Below are 25,812 nucleotides of genomic sequence, written 5' to 3'. Positions count from 1 at the left end.
AGAAAAATTATATGAAAATCTTCTCAAAGTAGGAAAAATATTTTCTATAGTAATAGAAGGTTCTATTTTTTCCATGAAAAAGTAATGATTAAAAAAGAACCCATTTCTGTATAACAAATATAAATTTGCCCACTACCCAACAGGTAGCACAAGAAACATAGATAAATAGCACAAGAAAACATAGATAAATCTCAAAAGACTGAGCCAAGAGTGAGGTATTTCAGAGAAGGTATTTTATCATCAGAACAGTACGGTTTCCTATATTTAAGATCTATTCATTATTTATTTTTACAAGTAGCAAAGTCCCTCCATTTTTTCCCAGCTTAATATATAGGGATATAAAAAGCTATTGATTTCACTCTGCCTCCCACCCCAACCTGAGTGGGGTAACAGGAAGTTGTGAGCTCAGAGCAGGCTCCTGATGTCAAGGTGGTTTCCTCTTTACCTCGGACTTAACTCTGGCACTCTAATCAGTCATCCTCTTGCTGATTTCTTTTCTGTCAAAGGAAACCAAGATACATTATTTGCATATTTGGGATATTTGTTCAGCCAAGATCACTTTTTCTGTCAGCAAGTATAATTTTCTTGGCAACAGATATGGCTGAAAATCATCATGGAAAAACATGCCTTAACTAATTCATCAGACAAGTTTATCACTTTGGCTCCTGGCCACATTATCCTCAGGTATTTGAATACTTCTCTTTCTTCCATTTGTACAAACATTCCCACATAGAAACACACACATGAGTACAAATACACACATTCCCCCTGAATAATACAGCAGAGAGCTGGACCTTCTCTTAGCTCTATTAACAGTATATAGACTCTCTTCAAAAGCACAAGTATTGTGAAAATTATTTAAAAAGCATAATCATAAAACACATTTTCTATCATTCTAAGTAATAAATTATTCCTTCAGCTTACTTTATATTATTTCATTATAAAATGACCTAACCAAATAAAATCTAGGGAGTATATGAGTACAATGAAATATTACAAAGTCAATTTGAAAACAAAGGTGTACACATATGTGTACTAAGTACACATATACTTTACCAGTTTAAGAAAATCTATGAGTTTGTGAGCATCCTCCCCAGTAGACAGGTCTACAAAGTCCTTGGGAAGTCGGTAACTCAGATAGGGACTGGGTTGAACTGTCACTTCACTGTTTGTGCAACGGAAAGCTGGAGAATCCTTTACAAAGAAAAAAAGGGAAAGTCTATGAGAAATTATCTTTTTAAGTCTATTCTTCAAAGTGAAAAAGATACTAGTATAACAATTTCAACTTCATATTCCCTTCTGTACTAGGTAAGGAAGAAAGTAAGATTCTGAAGTAAAAGAAACACCAAGATTTTAAGAATATTTCCACATGTTCACTAGAAAATAAATATACAGTATCTGAAAACAATGTCCTCATGGAGAGCTATGGTCAATCCCTAAATGCTACCAGCCACTATTCACTGCGAATGGGTCATGGGTTCCTTAGTCCTTGAATGGGCCTGAGGCCTGCGCCTAGTTCTCTCTGGCCTTGAGCAATCTCATGCAGGTCAGAGTGCTTGATAATAATCAATATTATCATTTTCTACAGGTGCATAGTTGGGAAGTACTGCTCTGGAGAATAAAGTTAATAGTGAGGGCAAGCAAGTGCTTTGAATTCCTAACACTTTTGTGCTTCTCTTAGTCATTTAACTTACGTATTTGTGTATCTCTCTCAGCATCTATGGAAAACTGCAAATTTGAGTATCATATTTAACAAGTCTTCACATTCTTCAATGTACTTGCTTAGAGTCTTGCATTTAAATTTACATGCTGCCTTGTGCCAAAAAGGATTTCAGAGACAGAAGGCCTTGGGTTTGGGCTTCATGGGTGGCAGGTATCTAGGTGAGGGATGGATGGTGTCCAGCAGATGGAGACAGGCCAGGAACTTGAGTGGAACAGGACTGTAGAGCCCTAGAAAGCAGGCCATATCTTATGACAGACCAATCATCTGACAAATACTTAGGAAATACCCATTTTGCGCTGACCTTGTCCTAGGTATAGGAGATCAACTGGTAAACCACACTGGCAGAGAGCCAATAAGTAAGCAAATAAATACAACAGCAAGATCATTTCAGATAGTAATCGGTGTTATAAAAACATAACAGGGTGCTATAGTAAGAGGAGAAAAACACAGGTCACTTCACAGGGGTGGTCAGGTAACACTTTGCTGAGGAGGGAACATGTGGACTGAAAAGTATGATGAAAGCAGCCCAATGAGGCCTGGGAACTCAGATAGGGACTGGGCACAGCTTAGAAGGCAGTGGGCACAACCAGAGCAAAGATCCTGAGGTAGGGCTTTGTAGCTGTGAGAACCAGAAGAAAAGCCAGGTCTCTGTGGAGGGGAATAAGGATGGGGAGACAGGCAGGACATGACTCTGTGGAAAAGGCAGGAGCCTGTTCCTGTTTCCCTGTCATCCCCTGACCTCCAATATAATGTTGTTTAAATTAAAAAGAAAGAAAGGATTTGGATCAGAGTGAATTTTGTACAAACTGTTTCTATCCACTGTGTCCCTCGTATTTAAAAATAACCCTGTGCTGAATAATTTACATTCTCTTTCCTTGACATTCAGATTTAATGGCCCCCAAGTCTAAGATGCCAGCACAAAAAAAAATTCTTTCAGTCATTAATTTAACAAAAAATCAACTGTGCCTGAATTGTGCTAAGCCACACAGCTCTGTGGAGAACATGAGAGATCCGCCCCCTGTGCTCAGAAACTTACAGTCTGGGGCAGGACACAGGCAAGTACAACACAACAGGGCAAGAGCCATGACACGGAAAACAGCCATCTGAGCCAGATCCAGGAAAACAGGGCCAAAGAGGGCCCAGACAGCATAATGATGGAAAGAGCTATTTCTGAGATAAGACAAAAGAAAAGATGCTCACACTGAAAGCAAGGCAGCAGCCAGAAAAGCAGGAAGAAACCCAGGAGGAGAGCTTGTATCACAGAAACCAAGAGAAGATGTGCGGTGAAAACACGGAAGAGGGTAACACGTTCAAATGCCGCCGTGCCTCGTCCAGCGGCGCTCGCGGCGAGCTGGCAGAGTCATTGCCAAGAGCAGTTTCCGTGGAGCGGCAGGGCCGGAGGCTCACCGCGGCGGGCGGAGGGGCGGCCGGAGGAGGAAGCCGGCCGTGAGGCTGTACAGCCACTGAGCAGGTACAGAACAGCGTGAGGGCAGCTAGTATGATCCCATGGGTGTAAAAGTACGTGTGTATACCCACGTCTGGACAAGGTTAACTGAAGGGGTAAGGATGGCAATTTCCAGATGGTAGAATTTCAAGTCTTGCCTCTTTCTTTTTTTTTTTTAAAGATTTATTTATTTGAGAGAGCGAGAATGAGAGAGAGAGAGTACATGAGACGGGGGAGGGTCAGAGGGAGAAGCAGGCTCCTCGCTGAGCAGGGAGCCCGATGCAGGACTCGATCCAGGGACTCCAGGATCATGACCTGAGCCGAAGGCAGTCGCTTAACCAACTGAGCCACCCAGGCGCCCCAGGTCTTGCCTCTTTCTAATTTTCTGTTTTTTTTAAATGACTTGTAAAAATAAAAGTATTTTTTAAAAGATATAAAAAACACAAAGATAATACATATGTAGTACAAACTCATTTATTTTTAAAAGTTTATGTGCATGTATACAGGCATGTTATACATACCATAATGTATACCACATACGATTTAGAAAATATAAACCATGGTTCTCAAAGTGGTAGGACTGCAGGTAATTCAGAATGCTCTTTAAAAATGGGCATGTATTACTTTTATAAGCAGAAAAGGGCAACACAAAGGTGTTGTTCAAAGAAAGTTTGGCTGTGAAGGTGAGGAGACAGAGAGAGTTGCTGGCTGAAGACATGAGGTTGAAGGAGGTTTGTCTCTTCAGACAGAAGGTATCTGAACACAGACCCGGCCGGTGGACAAGAAGAGAACCGGAAACAGGAAGGAGTGACTGGCAGCACAGGTATCAGGAGAGACGGTAAGGAACATGCTGAGCAGGTGCAACTGTTAGACGGAGCAGGGGGGACAGAGGGACACTCATAGGTTTGAGGACAATTACACGAAGTCATTTCGCACCAGAGGATTCTCTTCCTGTGAAGAAGGATGTGGCATCATCTGCTGAGGGGAGGAAAGGGATAATGGGCAAGGAGGTCTGAGGGGTTACACAGAGGTGTGGAAGGCCACCATGGGTGGAAGAGAAAGCTGGTGAGGCAAACACTGCAGCAGGGCCCCCTTGATGGGGTCATGACTAGGACTATGACTATGATGAGACCCCGGGCTGGGCACCTGTACAGTTTTCCTCTCTCAGGGGTCAGGAGCCTGGGGCTAGGATCAGGGTCAACATATGAACTGACCCAGGGTCAAGACTCTTCCAGGTGAGGGCGCCTGGGTGGCTTAGTCGGTTAAGTGACTGCCTTTGGCTCAGGTCATGATCCCAGGGTCCTGGGATCGAGCCCCACATCGGGCTGCCTGCTCAGTGGGGAGCCTGCTTCTCCCTCTCCCTCTGCCTGCCACTCCCCCTGCTGTGCTCTCTCTCTGACAAATAAATAAATAAAATCTTTAAAAAAAAAAAAGATTCTTCCAGGTGAATCACAATGCACACACCCTTTCTGGTCACCTCCATGAGCTAGTTATCTATTAGTAAATATGTGTTAGTGCCTAAAGAACAAGCGAGCAATTATTTAATGGATTACAAGGTTTCCTGTAATCCTTTTTTACCCTCTTACCTGCTCCAGAGCATCTCCTTCACTAAAATCACCTTTTAAGTTTCTTCCAGATATCAGTTCTTCCCAAGTAAACAGCAGTGAATCAGTTACTTCACCAAACGGATTAAAATCAATCAGCCACACCTTCCCCTAGAGTACAGACAGAAAAATTAGTAAGCACGGAATAAAAACAAACAAGTCTGTCATCTGTCTTATCCAAAAAGATCGTCTTCATATTATTTTACCCAGACAATAATCTTAAAAATCTTGTAATTTATTTCAAAAGACAGTTCCTACAGGTCCCAGCTGAGAAAGGATCACTTATCTAAAGAAAGGAGTGCCAGATCCAGAGGGAAGTCTGCCAGTGCATTCTGCATTCAGAGAAGGGACCTAGGAAAGAAAAGCCCTGACAAAGGCAGATATGCCATCTCCTACCTAAAATCACACAAGAACTCTAAGTCAAAAATCCAAGCAGGAGAAAGGACAATCTCACAGAATGATTCCACCAAAATAGCATGACTGGAATGCTTTCAAGGGTGTCTGCAATTATCTCGCCTGAGGAAGCTAGGTGGAGGCAGGGAAGAGCCAGCAGATCTGAGAGCACCTTCCTTACCCTTGAGAGGCTGATGAAAAGGGGGCTTAAAAAAAAAAACAAAAAACACATGAAAAACGTAGGAAAATTCTCAGTTTTCTTTAATCTTAATGTAGTATTTGCTTTGTCTGTATGATAGTGCTTGTGGCACTTGAAGGGGAAATGAAAAATATCAACCTTTAAAAGAAATTTCTATCTTCTGTTCTGAGTACTGGTGGGCAATCTGACAGGTTCTAGACTCAGTTATACTAGTTATACTGAGTTTGATTAGAATCAGGTGCATCTTAGTACGTAAAGCAATAGAGCACTGATACAACAAACCTGGGGAATCTGTGAAATCCTGCCAAGAGATTAAAGCCATATTTGATCACAAAGATACATGTGACATTTAGTAAATGTTTCCTTGAAACTTTTATCTTTGCTCCTCTTGATTTTTCTTCCTGAAACATTCATAAAATTACACCGTTTTGCTGTTGATGATTTTTTGGGTAAATATGTAATGTCTTGATCAGATTTCAGTGTATAAAATTACATCCACCTAAGGAACTAGACTGCTGAGCCGGCATTATTAATCTCTAGCACTGCTTCTCATCTGGATTAAAAGACAATTTTAAGAAAGATGAAACATCTTACTAGGACTAACTTCAAACATCAGAAACATCTAGTAAGTAGCCAAAAACCATTATAGGAAGTTTGGACCACATATTTTTTGGTAAGTTGCCCATTATATACTACCCCCAACCCAGGAGAAAGCCTATAACTCTTGCCACCTGAGCTGTTTTCTCACATAGATTCCACAACCACTTGTACAGTGTTTGTGTGAAATAATGTCAGCCATTAATCAACTTCTTTGTGTGACGTTAGCTTTGCTTTAGGGTGATTACTAAGATGTCTTTAACATATTGTATGTTACTTTAACAAAACGGTATTTTCTAACCTCCAAACCCTTTCTACTTGAGTTTTTATAACCAATAAAACCACCTCTTTATTAAAAGGGGGGAGGGAAACCCTATCATACTTGTTAGTAGGGGAATACTGAGCTCTATAAACTAAAAATATGCCATACTATAAAAAACAAGCAAAACAAAAACAGATCACCACTGTTGGGACTAATAGCTGGCAGAGTTTGTTCTGTAGTTCAGAAGGCATCCTCTAGTTTACAAAGGAAAAAGAAACCAGCTATAATCAGGCAGGAAACTATCAAGATGAGGATTTTATAGCTCTAACATATTTTTTATGTAACATCTCAGGCACAAGACATCCTGAGAAATTCTGTTTTTACGCAAGCCATCAGATAAGAGTGGGCACACTGACCTTCCTAATACCTAACAACTAACCACCCCACTACCTGCCCAAAGAAATCTCTATGTACCAAACACTACCAGGCATTGAAGCATAAAGACCAATAACACAAAATTTATTCCTTCAAAGAGCTCAGGCCAGGATACACACACACACACACACACACACACACCCATGTATACAGAACTGTTCACAGCACAGTCTGTAAAAGACCAGAAATAAGCTATGTGTTCGATAGGAAAATGGCTAAACAAACTATATAGTATATCCACAAAACTAAATACTACAGCATTGTAAGAACTAGAAAACTCTCCAAAAATACAATGTTTTAGACAAATGTATATAAAGCAAAGTGCAGAGTATATATCATATACTAACTCTTGTGTATGAAAGATGGAAAAAGACAAGTATATTGCTTGTTTTTGCGTCAAGAAATACTAATTACTAATAAAAGTGTACCTGTAGGAGTATAGAGGAACGCAGGTAAGAGCAAGACTTTCTACATGTATTTTCACGTTGATTTAATTTTTGAGCAATGTGAATATATTCTCAACTAAAAAGTTTAAAACTCAGTAGGTTTTACAGAGCAGTGTTTGCCAGGGACTAGAGTGCAGGGAGGGTCATGAGGAAATTTGGGGCAGTGATGGAGTTCTACATGTTCATTGTAATAGTGGTTATACAACTGGATGTATTTGTCAAAACTCATAGAACTGTACCCTAAAAAGGATTAATTTTACTCTGTGTAAATGATTTCTCAAAAACTCTGACCAAAAAAATTCAGTAGTTTTAAATGATTGAAAATATAGGGACGCCTGGGTGGCTCAGTTAGTTGGGTGTCTGGCACTTAATTTCAGCTCATGTCATGATCTCGGGGTCATGGCCCCACATCTGGCTCTGTGCTCAGCAGGAAGTCTACTTGGGGTTCTCGCTCTCCCTCTCCTCCTGCCCTTCCCCCCCACTTGTGTGTGTGCACACTCCCTCTAAAATAAATAAATCTTTTTTTTTTAAATGATTGAAAATAAAAGAAATGAAAACCCTAAAACATAAGATACTATGAAAAAAATACAAAGAACTGAAATTACCAAATGGAACCTACAGATATGAAAAAATATAGCTAATACAACTTAAATTTAGTGAAAGGTTAAATGTATCCAATCGGACACTGCTGAAAGAGAACTAGTGAACCAGAAGACGTATCTGAGAAAATTACACAACACAGTACAGGAAAGAAAGGAGGTGGAAAACAAGAAGCTGAGACACATGAAGATAAAATGAGATGTGCTAACATTCCTCTAAACAGATTTCCAAAGGACAGAAGACAGAAACAAAGAGGTAACATTTGAAAAGATAGCTGAGAGTTCTTCACAACTGACAAAGGAAATGAATTCTTAGACTTAGGAAGTATTCAAAAAAAACAAAAGAAAAGGAAAAAAATCCCGCCAACAACAAAGGAGCACTGTCTTCAATATGCTGAGACAACAGAACTGGTCAACCAAAAATTCTATACCCAGCTAAGCCTGTCATCCATACATGAAAGCTAAACAAGTTTTCCAGCCAATGGCTGAGGGAATTTCTACTAAAGGATATACTACTAAAGAGAAACTGGATCAAAAAAGCAGTGGTAAGAAGCACTGGTAAGCAAAGAAAGTGAAAATCAACAGTCATGACTAATTTAGGGATATTAAATACAAAGTAGAACTAAAAATCAGAAATCACATGCAGTGAGAATTTGTTCTAAGGTCCTTGTATCATGAGGGCAACAGGAAGTGAGATTAACTTTTGAACTTATTAAATAGCCACATTAAGATTTAATGATAAAAGATTTAATGATAACTACCAAAATAACAAGTAAAAAATAAAACTTCAAAATTTTGGGGGGGGGGGAGGGTAGAGTGGAAAGAATAAAGAAAAACCAGTAATATAAATGAAAGGAGAAAACAAAAACATAGAAAAGCAAATTGAAAACTCAAGATAATATGGTGTAAAACAGGGGCCCCTGGGTGGCTGAGATGGTTGGGTGTCTGCCTTCGGCTCAGGTTATGATCTCCAGGTCCTGGGACTGAGCCCCATGTCAGGCTCCCAGCTCGGCGGGGAGTCTGCTTCTCCCTCTCCCTCTGCCTCTCCCCCTACTGTGCTCTCTCTGTCTCTGTCTCTCTCTCAAATGAATAAATTTTTTAAAAATCTTAAAAAAAAAAAAGGTGTAAAACATTCAGATATCAAATACAATATATGCAAACTACACTCACTGTTAAAACCAGAAATTGTCAGTGATTAAAAAAACAAAACCCAGCAATATGCCACTTACAAAATAGATGCACACACCTAAAACCTAACAGCTAAAAACAAAAGGAATGAAAAAGGTAAATTCTAAGACCAAAAGAAAACTGTAGTAACACTATTAATACCAGACAAAACATACTTTAATGCAAAAACCACAAAAGCATTCTTAGAGATAGAGATGGTCACTGCCTAGTGGTAAGAATTCACTGGGAAAACAAAACCATTATGAACATATGTTCTTGTCTAAGACCATAACCTCAAGTATGTAACACAAAAACTGACAGAATTCAAAAGCAGGAGATTTTACATTTTAACATACCCTGTTCAATAATTGATAAATTAAGTGGACCAAAAATTAGGGAAGATACAGATTTTTTTTCATGGTTTTTAAAGTTAAAAAAAATTTTGTATGGAAAAGTTTAAACATATACAAAGTAGACAAAATATAAAGAACCCCAAATACCTGTCACTCAGTTTCAACAATTATCTTGTTGAACCCCAAAGCCAATCTTATTACATCTATATCCCATCCATTCCATTCAAACCTGTATTATTTTGAAGGTCTCCTCAGACATCATTTCATTCAAAAGATACAAAAAGATTTTCACAATTATTATTACCAAGGTTAATCTAACAAACATCTACAGAATACTTCACACATTAGTTGTAATTTTTCAAATACACATAGAACAGTCACAAAAATGTGGCCAAGTTGCAAAGCCAATCTCAACAATATCAAAGACTCAAGATCAGAAATGTTTAGTCCTTAGAGCAATGAAATTAGTAACACAACAATAGCCATCACTAAAAGAATACATAAGGAGACTGTAATAATTTTCAAGTCTCTTAAATAGTTATTCTAAATTCTAGTTTTGTGTTGTCATCACTTAAGGAGCTCCTTAAAATACATATACCAAGGCCTCATCCCAGACCTACTGAATGTGTGGGCCATCTCTGACATATGTGATACTTAGAATCTATCAACACTGAGTCAACTTGCCCAGCGGCAGTAAGAAAAGTAGACACATCAAAACATTGCCAAATTCAAACATACTTCAGTTCCATTGCATATGAGAGACCACCATAAAGAGCTCGTTTTCTACAATAGTCATAAAACCATATATTCAACAAAGTACCTAACAAACACTGATGATACAAGTGCCACCAAGTAAATACAAATGTGTTTTACATCACGGTTTAAATCGCTTCTCAGAAACTGTCAGCATGCTTACACTGGCATGTTTCTCACTTTAAAAACATGCAACTACTTTCAGTTCTGTTAGATCAGAGCAGTAATTACATCTGTACATGTCCAACTTCACTTCAGACATTTATGTAACTCTTTCACCAAATTACACATTTGTACTGACCTGCCAGCAATAGTGAATCAAAGCAGATCTGGACATTTTTCAGGGAAACATTGAGAGACCTTGGCAAATTCCAAATTTTTAAATGCCACTAAATATAATTGCATTAAAATATAACGGCTTCAGTTTTAGTATCTATAAAATGAGAATAACACATACCTCACAGGGTTAGATGGATAACTTGAGTTAAATACAAATAAAGTTCTTCTGAGCTGCATATTAGGGTAACAAGCTAGGTTTACTCACTCACTAATTGGCTGATTTGATTCCACTTACAACCAGGCCAATTCCCTGGAATGTTTAAGTCTCGAAGATAAGCTCCTTGTAGGTCAGGAGACCATCTTGTTGAAAGCTTTTTGGTAGAAGCATGGCATCTGACAGGACGGGCTCCCTATAAATGCTGGCTGTGTGAGTGACTGATGTGGCCAGTGTCCATCGGTTAGAAGCAGAGCGGGGACTAGAGCCTAGGCTCCTGTCGATCAGCTCCGGTTTCTATCCATTCCATCACACCAGCTTCCCATCCTTTCTCTAAGGTTTGTTTCCACTAGACTGAAAGTGCAAAGTAACATCCCTCTTCCTTACCACATCTCAATTTATAACTCCTCTTTCTAGCTCTTAATAGACACTCTCACCCTTGAACACATAGAAGTGAAAACAGAGTAAGTGATGTCTTTTGGCTAAAAAGAGGCAAGTCAACAGTTAACAGTTATTTTGGGACATGACCATATGGGCCATATCCTTTTGTCCAAAAAATGATTCAAAGTTATCACAAGCATCACAACAGTGAGGCTGATATGAGCTTGGAGAGGGAATGAGAAATATGTGGGTAACATTTGGAAAACATGGTCACATATTTGGAAAACACACCTGCTGTCTTCTCAACAGCTAAGTCAAGAAGCACTAATCACAGGACTTTTAGTGACCCAAATTTTTTTCAAAAGACTGCATGTCTTGATAATGAAACCTCTGCTTTAGGATTAACGAAGTCAGGTTTTTGTTCTCTTTTGCATTACACAAGTTTCCGTCACTTGTAAGATTTAAAGAATAAGCGAATCCTCATCTTCAGTATAAAGATAAAAGTGATTCCAATCGTGCTAAAGATCTTTTAGTTGACTAAAAATAATTATCTAAATATCAAAAGACAAACTCCTGGCCACACTTAAGTGTGCAAACTGAGCTATTTTAAGCAGGCCCAGACCCCTGACGAAAGTGGAAAGCAGGACATCAAGTAGCCATTTAGCCATCTGTTAAATTAATAAACCCCAATCTATAAAACTATTGAAGATATGTCTCCCAATGTTAAGTATATGTTAAGGGAGATTCTTGACCATTGTGACTTTCAAACACCTTAGCTGGTTTGAGAAAGTACTTTTTAAGCAGTGGGCCCTCACATACATAATGGCTATACACTCTATAAGCCCTGATTTTAAAGCATATCAGATAATTATTACTTACCCTACTGTCTCTATATATATCGAACACAACTGTAAAGGAGAAAAAACTCAAAGTTAACAATGAGCTACTATTTTCATGATCTAAGCCTCCTTTTGAAAATTAAAATGAATCTTATTATTAGTTACTCAAATAGCAGAATGTAAGTACTTTGAGAACTTAATGCTTCTAAATCTCAAAATTTTTAAAAATGATAAGATAGCCTACAATATTTTATTTATACAATTTCGTTTTCCTTTTTTCTACCCTCAGCCATAATCCTTTATACAGTTGATCCTTAACCAATGCAGGGGTTAGGGATGCTGACTTCCCTGCAGAGTTGGAAAATCCACGTTTAAGTTTTGACTTCCCTGAAACTTAACTACTGACAGCCTACTGTTGACCCGAATCCCTACAAATAACATAAATAGTCGATTAACACATATTTTGTGTATTATATACTGTATTCTTACAATAAAAGTAGAAAAAAGAAAATATTAGTAAAATCATAAGGAAAATATATTTACAGTCCTATACTGCATGTATCAGGAAAAAAAATCCACATATAAGTGGATTCATGCAGTTCAAACCTGGGTTGTTCAAAGGTCAATTGTATTTAAAACTTCAAACCAAACACACCATCTCAATGAATTCACCACTATAAACAAATTATATGTACTAGTGAAAAAAAACATCAATCACTTAACTCATTTGATGAGGAATAATCGACTTCAGTAAAATCTGTAGTAGGAAAGCATAAAATCTAGCTATGGTTATGGCATGATTAATCTTTTTTAAAATCAAATCTGCCATAGAACCCATGTTTGGCAAGTAGAAATCAGAGTGATTTTAGGATGCACGAAAACTCTCTTTCATATACAATATACTTTCTTAAAAACAAGTCACAAATGTTTACCTTATAACTGATACTATCTGATCATTCAAATAAAAAATCCAGAAAAGTAGATCAGTCAACTGAGCTGATTTAGTCTGAATAACACAAGCATTTTGTTCTCTGTAGATAGACCCTTTGAAATGAGTATCTAAAATGATAAGAGAAATAACTGCCTCAGTATTAAAAAATGACTGATTAAAATAAGGTAAAATTAACATGCCAACCATCAGTAATACCAAATAGTAATACAGCAAAATGCTTAAAAATAGTGTTTCAAATCCAGTTTTAAATCTGCACCACCAGGGTGCCTGGGTGGCTCAGTCGGTTACGCATCTGCCTTCAGCTCAGGTCATGATCTCAGGGTCCTGGGATCGAGCCCCACGTCAGGCTCCCTGCTCGGTGGGGAGTCTGTTTCTCCCTCTGCCCCTCCCCTCGCTGGTACTCTCTCTCTCTCTAATAAATAAATTCTTTTAAAAAAAAATCTGCACCACTATGAAGTAAGGTTCAGTAATATCATGTACTTCATTTCACCGGGTCAATAAAAAATACTCACAGTCTTCATCCAAGAATTTGTACTGTATGTGTTTCTTAAAAAAGTCTTGTATGCATCTGCAAATCTCTTCCTTTTGTTTAGAAATATGATCATAGTACTGTGTATAGTCCCTTTGAGAAATACCTGACAAGAAAATATTTTATATCCATTGTTATATAACATTCTTTTCAAAAACACCAAAATGTAATTTAAACGTCTTTTTGAGAGAACTATTAAAGTAGATCAGAGGACCAATCAGATGAATATTGCATAATACATGATTCAGCATTTTATAGAGATAAAAAACTTATCAGCTGTAAAAAGTTATCCAATCATATGGATAGATATATCCTAAGTTCCATATTGTCATGCATTCTTACTTTAGAAATATTTTTATTTAGTACAATAGAAAGAACTCAGTCATAAATACGTTTATAATGTAAAAAATGAAAGAAGCAGTTTTAAACCTGCATACATAGTCAATTGCCTCTTCTTTTTTTCCAACAAATTTTCTACAAATTGGTATTCTTTTCCACTTTTCTTTGGGAAACTTAAAATACTCCACGTCTTCCAATTCATATTGTATTTCATAGAAATAGGCTATTTTTCCTGTTCACACATACTACCCTGCCTTCACAAGCCTGATCTTTCAAGCCATGGAAAACTAAACATTCCTTTCTTCAGAGTGACTTGATGATTTTATTCCAAATACACTAAAGGGATTATTGGAAAAACTCCCTCAATTTGCTCTAGGCCTAGGAAAGTTTTCCGCTCTGAAAGAAGGGCTTCTACCCTATTTCTTAATCAATGCCAATATGACTCCCTTCTTTAGCTCTACTTGTATTGTAGTCTCTCCAGGAATATCTAGCAAAACGATAAACTCAAACACCCCAAGTTTCTTTTAGGTAAGTTAACAGATGTCAACATCACATTCACTAAATAGTGCTGATGTGGGGCACCTGGGTGGCTCAGTCGGTTAAGCGTCCGACTCTTGGTTTCAGCTCAGGTCATGATCTCAGGGCTGTGAGGTTGAGCTGTGCATCCGGCTCCACGCTGGGCGTGGAGCCTGCTTAACATTCTCTCTCTTTCCCTCTCTAAAAAAAAATAATAAAAAAAAAATTTTTTTAAATAATAAATTTAAAAAAAATTTTTTTAAATAATAAATTTAAAAAAAATTTTTTTAAATAGTGCTGATAGGATTCTATTCAAATCACGCTTTTCTTGGTTACTGCATGGAAAACATGCAAAGACAAAAAAAAGCAGACGATCTTCAATACTTAACTTGAGTACATTACAGCAAACAAAATAATAATCTGAGAGGAAGAAAATGGGTGGCTTTTTAAGTAATGCACTTACTTATCTGTCCACATATTTCCTCTTGCTAGAATAATAAACACTGTTCCAATAATAGAAATAAAGATCCCAAAACTTGGCTTTTTATGATGCTTAAAATAAGTAGTGTGTGTTGCTAATAATTCTTAGGAAAGTCCCAAAGAGAAAGCAGGTAACATGAAAATAGCCTAAACTGGGAATGGCCAAGACCATCACTTTCATCTCCAGAATCCAGACAGACATGATTACTGCACAAGATACTTCTCTGTGGAAACTGAATATGACCTCGGGAGCATTATCAATATAGAATTCCAGAGCGTCACTACCAATTGGCTAGAGGTAGCATCTAAGATAAAAACTGATTACTAGCCTCTCCTTATTACTAGAAATTCACTTCCATCAAAAGCTTCTCTTCTTGGGGCACCTGGCTGGCTCAGTTGGAGGAGCATGCAACTCTTGATCTTAGGGTCATGCGTTTGAGCCCTACCCTGGGTGCAGAAATTACTAAAAATAAATAAACTTTAGAGATGCCTAGCTGGCTCTGTGGGTGGAGCACATGACTCTTGATCTCAGGGTTGTGAGTTCAAGCCCCATGTGTCGTGTAGAGTTTACTTAAAAAAAAAAAGAAAGTAAAATAAATAAACTTAAAAAGAAAAAAAAAATCTTGTCCTCTTTTAATGGGTAAAAAAAACTCACCAATAAGCTTGTTTTCCTTGACAAAACATCGGAACTCAGCCCCAGGAATTAATTCACACCATTTTCGAAGAACAAGCTGTTGAAAGAGGAAAAATGTAACACAACCATGTAACAAGGGAATGTTCACTGGTCTAAAAGACAATTTTATGCCAAGGGTATATTTTAATAATTGCCAATATCAAATAGTTTGGAAGAAAAGGCATCATAAACCATTCTTATCATGAGATGTAGGGGACAGATTTATTAGTCTAGTAAGTGGGGGAAATGCTGTTAAAATTCTTTATGACAAAATGCACCTTTGTCATTTATTTATCACTTTGAGAGTTCTGACATAATATACAAATCCAAGGATGATGAAGTCGAATCCTGTCATCATTGTGTATAGTTGCCCTGTAATTATTTATGTTCTTCACCCCTTTAAGTATATCAAAAAATAAAAGGATATTCTAGTTATCTACCTTAGCACCACTGTGTAATACTCTGATAAAATTATTATAATTTGTCACGAAAAATCACTATAACCCTCCCATGATTTTGCCACTACTTTAAAGGAAAACAATTCTACAACTGGCCCAAGTCATAAATGGGTTCTACTACTATAATTAATTATTATGTACAAATTTTCATATACTACTGAATTGCTACAATTTTATAAATACTATAGTTGACAAATGTATGCTTCTGAGTCTGTTTTTAAAATGTTCTTTGGAGAAAACCAGTCCTACTCTTGTGAAGTATTAATTGTAATAAGTGGCCAGTGCCTCCAGCCTCCCTTATGCTGGCATATACTTCTTTGCCCTTTAAGACCTAAGAGATGGAACTTAAATTACACTAAGCCCCATTCCTGGAATAACCTCCAGTGGGCTCAGTATCCTCCCTTCCCATACCCTGTGCTCCCAGTTTCTTGCACCTAACATTCTATAGTATGCACATACATACCAAGTTGTACTATGATAATTTGATACAAGTCTCTCTTCCCTCCTAACTAGCAACTCAGCAAGGGCAAGGAACTGGGTCCTACTTATCTTTATGTTCCCAGCACAAGTACGTAATACCTAGCAGGTGCTTAAAAAATGTTACAAAACTGTCAATATATAAGATACACAGCCACTAAAAATCCTGATATAAAAAAACAGTTAATGAACTGGAAAAATACTCACACTGTAAGTGAAAAAAAATGGTATGCACGGTATTTTATGAAGAGAGTGTATATATACACACACATATACACTTATTTCAAGAAAGGGAAGTTAAATGCCAAAATGCTAATACTGAGGATATATGTGGGTGGTAAGTTCCTCATATTTTCTTGTACTTCTTAATTTTTGATAATTGCTTTTCTTAAAAAAAAACAAACTTACATTGTTAAAATATGCCTAAGATTTTAAAATGCACTGATTCCAATTTTCAATTTTGTAAGCTCTTAGTCAAGACTTTTATGTGCTGTATTTTTTAAAAAGAACCTAATTATTAAATGAAGAACTAAAAAACTAAAAATGTACACAGTTGTCATCTATTAAAAGCTGATACTGGCAAATATAGTTTTTTAGGGCTACAGTAATTTTTATTTAAGCAACAAAGAAATAAGTAATTGTTGTAAACTAACATTAATTTTTTGGAAAATCTCCATAATCTTTACTGAAATAATATTTTGGACAGGTAACGCATACATTGTGTGGTTGACTGAAAAAACACAAAAGGGTAAAATGTGAATTATCCCTACCCTGACCCTACCCAGTCCCTCTGTCCTCCTCCGCAGAGGTAACCAGTGCTGTCAATTACTCATATAGCTTTCCAGAAGTAATCTACAAATAAATGAGCATGGAGCACATGTATATATCTTTTTAAATACACAAAGAAGGAATACACCGTATACAGGATTCTGCTTGCAACGTTTTTTCATTTTAATTATTCTAAGAATATCACTTTCCTGAGCTTTTAAAAAACTGAGTTTTAAACCCTATGCACTAACATGATAATGGCATAGTCCCAAAAAAGCAATAAAAGAGCAAACTGCTGGTGAAATGAATCTTGGGGATAAAAGATGACATCTCAAACAAAGATTATGGCAAGACTCAAGAAATAATCTTTGTCATTTTGTGTTTTCCAGCACGAAGTGATAAGACACAGCAGGTGTTTAATAGATGTTTGTTCAGTGAAACAATAGATATGAATATAACATATACATATAAAGAATGTTATAAAAATGTTTAATGATTGGGAATATGCTCATGCTATGCTATTAAGTCAAAAAAACCTTCACAACTGGTATGTAAAAAGCTCAATTATAAGTGCTAAAAGATCCAATTTGGTGGCCTGGTAAATAGTAAATGAACTGTTCTACAAACATGGTATGATCACAGACGATATACCAATATACATTCAACACACTAAAAATTTCTTGATATAGAGAGTCAGTGGGCAAGTTTTGAAAGCATGTGTATACAAAGGTGATGAAGCAAACAATGAATTGTTTTTTTAAATGAAGAATTTTTTTTAAAAAAGACCACTGGACTAATTCTAATTGGTGTTACAAATCCAAAAATGCAAATGCTTTGCAATTATGGAGCAGGATGACCACTCTCTTCAACAAATTATGAGCTGTCAAAGTTTTCAAAAGTACTACATTCTGACGATCCAAGTGCAAGAACAACCAGGAGTAGTGATAAGGAAGAGCCTATCAGGGATGTAGCTGAAACCTGGAATCAGATTCACTCGTAACAGTTGATGAGTAGTTACTTGAGTCCAAGAACACTACCCATTTCAGGGAGGCGTATGGGGGTGGGGGGGAGGATATACCTTCAAACTAGGAAAATATGGAATACAAATTTGGGTTTGCTATGTTTGAATTCTTATTGCTATTTCTAAAAATGTTTTCCACTATCCTTTCAATCTAACTTCTGATGTAATTTGTAAAATGAGTGAACAACAAAAAAAATAAAAAGGTCCACTGGGCCTAAATGGTAAAATTGGGGATGATTATTTTTCTTCATATACCAGGTTAAAAAGCTTACCCAGCTTAAGCCAGATGATGGGTATAAGGTATCAGTTTTATTACAAAATACGTACATTCTATAGTATGTATATACTGTGTATACATGTGTATATATTCATTTATACATATATTTTTTACATATTTAAAAATTCAGTGGCTCTAGGTTCCCAGAGAAATTGATCCAAAAAATTTTATTCATTTTGCTTAAGAATAGATAGCAATTTCCAACACATCTTCATCTAGGATTATCAATTTCAAGATTTAAAAAATAAATCCTTACCTCATATTCTATACAAGGATCTGGAGAATCATCAGTACAATGAATAAATCTTTAAGAGAAAAAAAGGCAATTGAATTTTTTTTTTTTTTTGGTGCCAGTTTATGTACACACATTACTTATATTCAACGCGATACATGTAAGGTATTACTGGAAGAATCCAGGAACAGGAGACTAATTCAAATCCAATGAACATTTACTAAGCACTATTCAACACCAGATGTTAGCCAAGGCACCCAGAAATGGTATTTCACTAGTCCTCAAAACCACCATATAAGCTACTATTATCTCCATTTTTCTGTCAAAAAACAAAGAAACTTACACCCAGAAACCACCAAATCTAGTGACCAAGCCAGGACTAAAACTCAGATTGTCTAAATACAGATTCCAAATGAAGGCAGGATGGTACTGCTGTTCTCTAACCCTCATTGCCTTCTCTGTGGCTAAACCAGAAGTCTACTTCTCTGCTGACATTACCTCTACCATCTAAAGCCACACAAAGTTAATCCAAACCTTACCCTGCAAGCCATTTAAAAAAATATTTGATAGAACTACTCATTCCTTCATTAAGTATACTGCTTCCCCCTCTAAAAGTCCTCCATTTCATGAACAATTTTTCATATATTTTCTAAATGCCTTTGTTAAATGCCTCCCTATGCCAAGGACTGGCTAGGCACCAGAAATGCTAAAATGACCCAAGTCCCTTGTTCTTTAGGAGGTTAGTCTGGTGGGGAAAGCCTAACAAGTAGACAAAAAAATTCAAACCACTGAAAGCAAATAAAAATACTCTGATAGCACAAAGGAAAAACTGATTAGCTCTCTGTTGTGGGGGGGAGGGGAGGGAAGGTGGCAGTCAAGAAGGCTTCATTCAACAGGAAGGGAAGGGTCCACATTTAAGGCAAAGGGAAGCATGCACTAAAGCAGGACAAGAAATGAGAACTGTCACGCTGTATGCAGGGAACTACGACGGATTTGTGCCGATGGGAGTGTAGAGCGCAAGGAGAACCACGGGAAGATGAGGTTAGATCTCACGCATTGTTAGTGGGAATGTAAGCTGGTGTAGCCGCTGTATGGAGTTTCCTCAAAACAGTAAAACTGTATGGAGTTTCCTCAAAACAGTAAAAGTAGAACTACCATATGATCCAGTAATTCCACTAATAGGTATTTGCCCAAAGAAAACAAAAACACTAATTCAAAAAGATTTATGCACCCCTATCTTTATTGCAGCATTATTTATAACAGCCAAGATATGCAAGCAGCCTAAGTGTCCATCAACAGATGAATAGATAAAGCAGATATGGGGTATGTTAAACAAACAAACAAAAAGCAGAAACAGACTCATATTTGTAAGAAAGAGACTCATAAATACAGAGGACAAACTGGTGGCTGCCAGAGGGGAGGGGAGTGGGGGAATGGGCAAAAAAGTGAAGTGGGGTGGGAGATACAGGTTTCCAGTTACAGAATGAGTAAGTCATGGGGATAAAAGACAGCACAGGCAATCTAGTCAGTGGCACTGGAAGAGTGTTGTATGGGGACAGATGGCAGCTATACCTGTGGTGAGCATAAAATACAGACTTGTTAAATCACTATGTTTTACACCCAAAACTAATGTAACATTGTGTTAACTATAATCCAATTAAAAAAAACGACACTGAAGAGAAATTTTCGATAAAGAGGAGTATCCAGATTGTGAAGGGTCTTGTTTGTGTCTCTAGGGAGGCTGTACTTTATTATATACACACTGGGGAGCTAAAAGTTTCTAAACATGTGAGGGCTTCAGGACTACCACTGTGGCAATGGTACTGGATAGCTGGGGGAGGGAGGGTGGAGGGGTGGCAAGTAGGGAGGCAGAGAGACCAGTTAGAAGGCTCGGTCCAATAGCCTTGGGGGTGATAAGGGTCTAGCTGCTGCAGTGGGAGTGGGGGAGGAGAAAAGCACTATATAAAGATATTCAGGAGGCAAAACCAATATTGCCTGGCGCCCTGTTGAAAGTGAGGGATGAGGGAGAGAGGTCGGGATGACTGAGGTCTGGTTTCGATGACTGGCTGGACAGTGATGGGAATGCCATTCACTGAGACTAAGAGAAAAGCAGGTAACAGGGGTGAGGGAAAGATGGGAGAGAATTATGTTTATATGTGGAGAGTTGGAGACATCCTCGGAGAAGCGCACAGAAATGTCTAGGAAGCAACCAGAAATAAGGAAACTCAAAGAGAGGGAGGAGTTGAAGACAATTATCTGGAGGTAGTCACACAGGTGTAAGAGCTGAAGTCAAGGAAGTAAATAGAAGCGTCACCTCAGGCAGATCACAGAACCTTGGAGAATACCAACAATTAAAGAGTGAGCAAAACTTGCAGTCGAGAGACATTTTTATTAAGAAGAAAAACCCCATGCATAGAAAACAAAAAATACTTTTAAAGATCTCTTAAGCAATTTACAAGTAAAACTGAGTTTGAAAAGCTTTTCAATTCCCCTGAATATTTCATTAGGTTGGAATTCTCTATAATCATTTGTAATTTATACTACAAACAACAACAATTCCAATTTATTTGATTGGCTGAGATTCTCAGAAAAAAACCTTTATTCCTACTAACAACTGGGCATGGGTGGATATAATCTGAATTACAAAGAAAAGTACACCCAACGTGCTTTGTTGAAAACCAATGGGCTTTCTCTGTATTAATGAACATGCACCAATAATCCTATGAGAAAGTGCTATTAATATCAATGTTTATCACATGAGGTTACCAAGGCTCTGAAAGGTGAGAGATCAAGTAAGTGGTAGGGAGGGCACTAAACCCGCAAGGATGGAGGTTCTAGAGCTGCTGTTAGGGGCACCTGGGTGGCTCAGTCAGTTAAGCGTCCAACTCTTGATTTCGGCTCAGGTCATGATTTCAGGGTCATGTGATTAAGCCCCACGCTCAGTGTGGAGTCTGCTTGTCTCTCTTGCCCTCTGCCCCACCCACCACCTTGCGCACGCGTGTTCTCTCTCTAAAAAAAGAGCTGTTGTTAAAGCTCTTGGATTTCAGCTAAAAAAACAAAACAAAACACCATAAGTATCAGATGCATCTAAAAAAATGTCCTTGATCATCTTTAATAGTTCCACATAATAAATTTTTCATTTCAAAAGATTCCTTGCGCCTTTTTTTCTTAGTTTACGTCTAAACATTTTAATTGTAAAAAACTGCTATTTTATGAATTCTTTTACCCTTAAAACAGATACATACTTTTATTCTGACTTTTAATTTTGAGGAATTAAAAAATACATAAAAGTACAAAGTGCACATGTACTGCTTTTATAAGAAGCCTATTCAAGTTTACTTTAGAATTTAATATTTTGTTTTGTAACATATACAAATATGGAATTACTATGTTGTACACCTGAAACTTAAATATAACATTATGCCAATTATACCTCCATAGGAAAAAAAGGTAATATTTTGGCTTCCAACTAACCATTAGTTCATGATCAATGATAAAACTGAACTGTCTCTCTTTTCTTAATTTAAATGTATCTAAAACATACAGGGAGATGGAAGGAGAGAAATGACTAAGGAACTTGAATAAATAACAGGGCATTATCTTAATGGTTAGTGTAGTAGCAGAACTACTACCATTCTCATATTTGAAATGTGATTTAATCATGTGGGTGCCATAGTTTTTGTAAATCTGGTAACAGAGGATAGTTATTATGATTCTATAAAGAACAAGGCGGATTAAGATTCTATATCTACCTGTTTTTAAAATACTACAGGAAACCCAAAAGGCACAATTCCAAAACACAAATCTTCATTGTCTAATGTTTTTAATGCTTCGATATTCCTACAAATACTGATTTCAGCCCTCGGTTAATCCTCATATTGCTACTTTAAAACAGGTATACATTTTAATGCATATTTGCATTCTCCCATCCTATAACATTTATTTTTTAAGTGTTGATTGGTTTAACATTTAATGTTAGTTTAAAAGCCTGGTTAGTTTCAGAAAGTAGAAGTGAGAATGTCTGTGGTATGTGAGATTATTGTATAAGGCTTTTTCTTATTAAGATGATTAACCAGATGGCCCAGTACAGTTCTTGCAAGAGAAGAGTGCAGAGCCAACTAGTTAAGCCTGAATGTAAAGGTCAATGATAGCATTTTCAAGAGCTCAGCTGAAATACTGCAAAGAACGCTGTGTGTGAATATTTAGATTCCATTTACATTCTGGAGAAGGTAGGTTTAAAAAGCAAAAATGAGTAAGATAATCAGGGTACTAACAACACTGGAATTTTTACAATCCTTATACATAAATTAATGGACCTAAAACTTGTTCTAAGAGTCTCAATTCTTTTTATGAGTTTAATTAAAACACTACCTTTATATTATCTTTGAGACTTCTGTTATTTTAAATTTATACAGCTCTACTTCCTCCTCTTGTCTGCTGTCTCACCTTGAGGCATGATGTAGTTTTCTCACGATCTTGTTATTTCTACATAAGCGCCTATTTGGTGCGGCTCATTTCTCTGGGGGTCCCACAGGCCTGGGTTGTGGAGTCTTCCCAGAGCACTTTGTATTTGCATCTTCTAGGTGTCTCAAGGGTAAAAATGACTGGAGGACTGACTTTTACATTAATTTCTTAGTTAATGGGAGCTCTCCAACAGGCAGGTGGTTCAAATTCTGTTTTCCAAAGTTCATAATGAGATATAGGCCTGAGGTTTCAACTTTTTAAAACGAAAAACCCAAAGCCCAAGGGGTTTCAGTCCTGCTTCCCTGTCTCTGTGCCAATGGATGAATTTTTTTTCTTGTTCACCCTTTACTGAAGGTGCAAAAAACAGTCTCTTTTCCAAATCCTCACTTTATTTTGTCTTAATGCTTGTCTTCCAGTCCCATAAAGGGATTAAAAGTTATGTCTCTTATCAGCTCTGATAATGACCCCTAAAAGGCTTACCTACCTAACCCTCTGATTTTCCATCCTCTACATTTCTTGCATCTGGGATTTACCTTTTGTTTCTGTGAATTCAGCTATGCATTTAAATTTCTGTGCTATAGTTTATATTTTACCCAGCATCTCTAGGTAATGTGTAACAAAAGATTTTTCAAGTTATCTTAGCCTGCTACTTAGCTAAAACCAAAAATTAATGATCAGTTTCTTAAAGCTCTTTTATAATTACAAATAAGAACATTTTGAATCTCATTTGAACATCTCTGCCAACCTGAACAGTACTAGCTGTAATTAGTACTTACTAACCATTTTCATGTACACTTATGAGCTTATTGTGTGTGTGTGTGTGTGTGTGTGTGTCTGTGTGTTTAAATCCCACTTCTAAACTTTTTTTCCTGGGTAAGTATTTTATTATAACTTGGAAGATTTCTTTGAAATTTTCAACAGGTTAACAACATAAAGTAGTATTAAATCAAAGTCACTGCTTTACAGTCTGGATAGAAAGGAGACTCCTATATTGAATTATAATTATAGTTCCTCTAGCTAGCCATTAAAACTCCAAATATACACAAATGTTATTAAATGATGAATGTTACATTATCTACAATGGAAATTACAAACTAAAAAAAATTCTCAGTACAAAAATAGTAAAGATTTTATTTTGGAAAAAAACCAACAAAACCCAAAAGTCTATCCTGATGAAAGCTACTTTGAAATTATACCAGTGCATTTTAAAAACATTTTGAAATTAGCCAGTTAATAGGAATTTTTGAGAGTAATGTTCTAGATCCAAATTTTTAAAAAGAAAAGAAAGGAAAAAAAAATCTTAGCCCCAAACTGCAAGGACTGTGCTCAGCCAGCACTGATCCCTGGCAGGCAGGAAGGCCATCTTTTTTCTTTCATTTCTACTCAAGGTACTGCCCAAATTATTCCCTCAACTTCAACAAGATTGCATTTCCTTTCAGCCACCAGGTCTTAGCATAAACAGACCTATTCGTTATGCCCTAAACCATGTCTTCAGATTGACATACTTTTTTCTGTGAACTTCCTGTGATCAACAAGTTTTTATCATGCAGTTCCAAATATTTCATACATCAAAAGAGAACAAATGTAATACATTCAATGATAAGGATGTGGGTGTGTGGAACAGAGGGGAGCACAATCAGGAAAATATGGATGTACTCTAGTACACAGATGAGGCGGAATGTGTCCCCTGCTTTGTTACAAGGAAAGGAGGAGAGGACCAGAAAAGGATGCATGTGCCTGCACTGTGCTGAGCTGTGCTACAATTCAGAAACAGACTACAAGAAAGAGCTAAATGGAGATGAAAACAGAGACTACGCTAGTGGAAAACTTTTTTTTTTTTTAAGATTTTATTTATTTATTTGACAGAGAGAGACACTGCAGGAGAGGGAACACAAGCAGGGGGAGGGGGAGAGGGAGAAGCAGGCTTCCCACAGAGCAGGGAGCCCGATGCGGGGCTCGATCCCAGGACCCCAGGGATCACGACCTGAGCCGAAGGCAGACGCTTAACGACTGAGCCACCCAGGTGCCCTGCTAGTGGAAAACTTTTAAGTTGAAGATGAAGCCTATGTGTTGGGGCTAAGGGGTGAGGTTCTGGCACTGGATGTACAGATTTACAGTATTACCTACTCACAGGATATGAGCTGGGCCTCTAATTTGGGCCAGTCACATGGCAGGAGTGGGGGAAGGAGAATCACACTATTGGTATACTCTGAGAATAATACCTATGTGAATTTACTCTAGGCAACTTAGATATTACCTAAGTCCATTGGCTGAGATCACAATTTCACCATTTTTATAAGTAGTGAGAAAACATCTTCATTAAAGCTTTCTGAAGTGGCTGTAAACACAATCATTAATGTTTTAAAGTGGCATACCACCCTAGATATTTACTAGGGCACAAGTCTGATTGGTAAGCTTTTTTTAAAAGTTGGAAGGTTACATTATACCTCACTGTAAACACTAAGTATAAGAAAAAGTATAAATTATGGGCAAGAAAAACAAAATGCAGAACCATGGAACCTTAAGCATCAAAGTTCTGGTGGTGTAGACTATTGCTCATGGGGAACCAAGAGAACCAGGTTAAGAGTACTGGTGCACAGATTCCATTCCAGATTTCACTGGTGGTGGAAAAACAGATAAAAGTAAAACGATACTGAACTAAGGATCATTGGGTACGTTCATCTGAATTTTCATAGAATTCTTCTTCAAAAAGAGATAAAATATGCTATCTAAAATTAAAACAATCTACAGCAGAGAAAGTGTCATCTCATTAATCACAAGGTAAAGATTCTATCAGGTCCAACTTACACACAAAATTTTACTCCTGAGACTACTTGCTGCATTTTTTAATAACCAGTTTTGTGATAATCTTAAGAATGCATACAAATTACGTCAAGCATAGCTGAGTTAAATTACTAAGACAAGTGAAATTTCCTGA

At 37.2% G+C, this 25,812-nt stretch overlaps 1 protein-coding gene across 1 annotated transcript in view; it reads right to left on the bottom strand.

Annotated features, from left to right (window-relative positions):
• Positions 1–218: 218 nt before the first annotated feature.
• The window catches only part of CDC123 (cell division cycle 123), a 57,714-nt gene continuing 32,120 nt past the window's right edge, over positions 219–25,812 (bottom strand). The window contains exons 7-13 of the mRNA XM_032426058.1: positions 18,435–18,483; positions 15,160–15,235; positions 13,153–13,275; positions 11,729–11,757; positions 4,754–4,882; positions 1,057–1,194; positions 219–497 (exon numbers count right to left, since the gene is read on the bottom strand). Coding sequence (XP_032281949.1) covers positions 471–497; positions 1,057–1,194; positions 4,754–4,882; positions 11,729–11,757; positions 13,153–13,275; positions 15,160–15,235; positions 18,435–18,483 — 571 coding nt within the window. The 3' untranslated portion in view covers positions 219–470. The remainder of the gene's footprint in view (positions 498–1,056; positions 1,195–4,753; positions 4,883–11,728; positions 11,758–13,152; positions 13,276–15,159; positions 15,236–18,434; positions 18,484–25,812) is intronic.

This window comes from Phoca vitulina, unplaced genomic scaffold, assembly GCF_004348235.1.
Source record: "Phoca vitulina isolate PV1807 unplaced genomic scaffold, GSC_HSeal_1.0 scaffold33, whole genome shotgun sequence".
Lineage (NCBI taxonomy): Eukaryota > Metazoa > Chordata > Mammalia > Carnivora > Phocidae > Phoca > Phoca vitulina.
The sequence above is the reverse complement of the archived record's forward strand: the minus strand, read 5'-3'. Positions and strand labels throughout refer to the sequence as shown.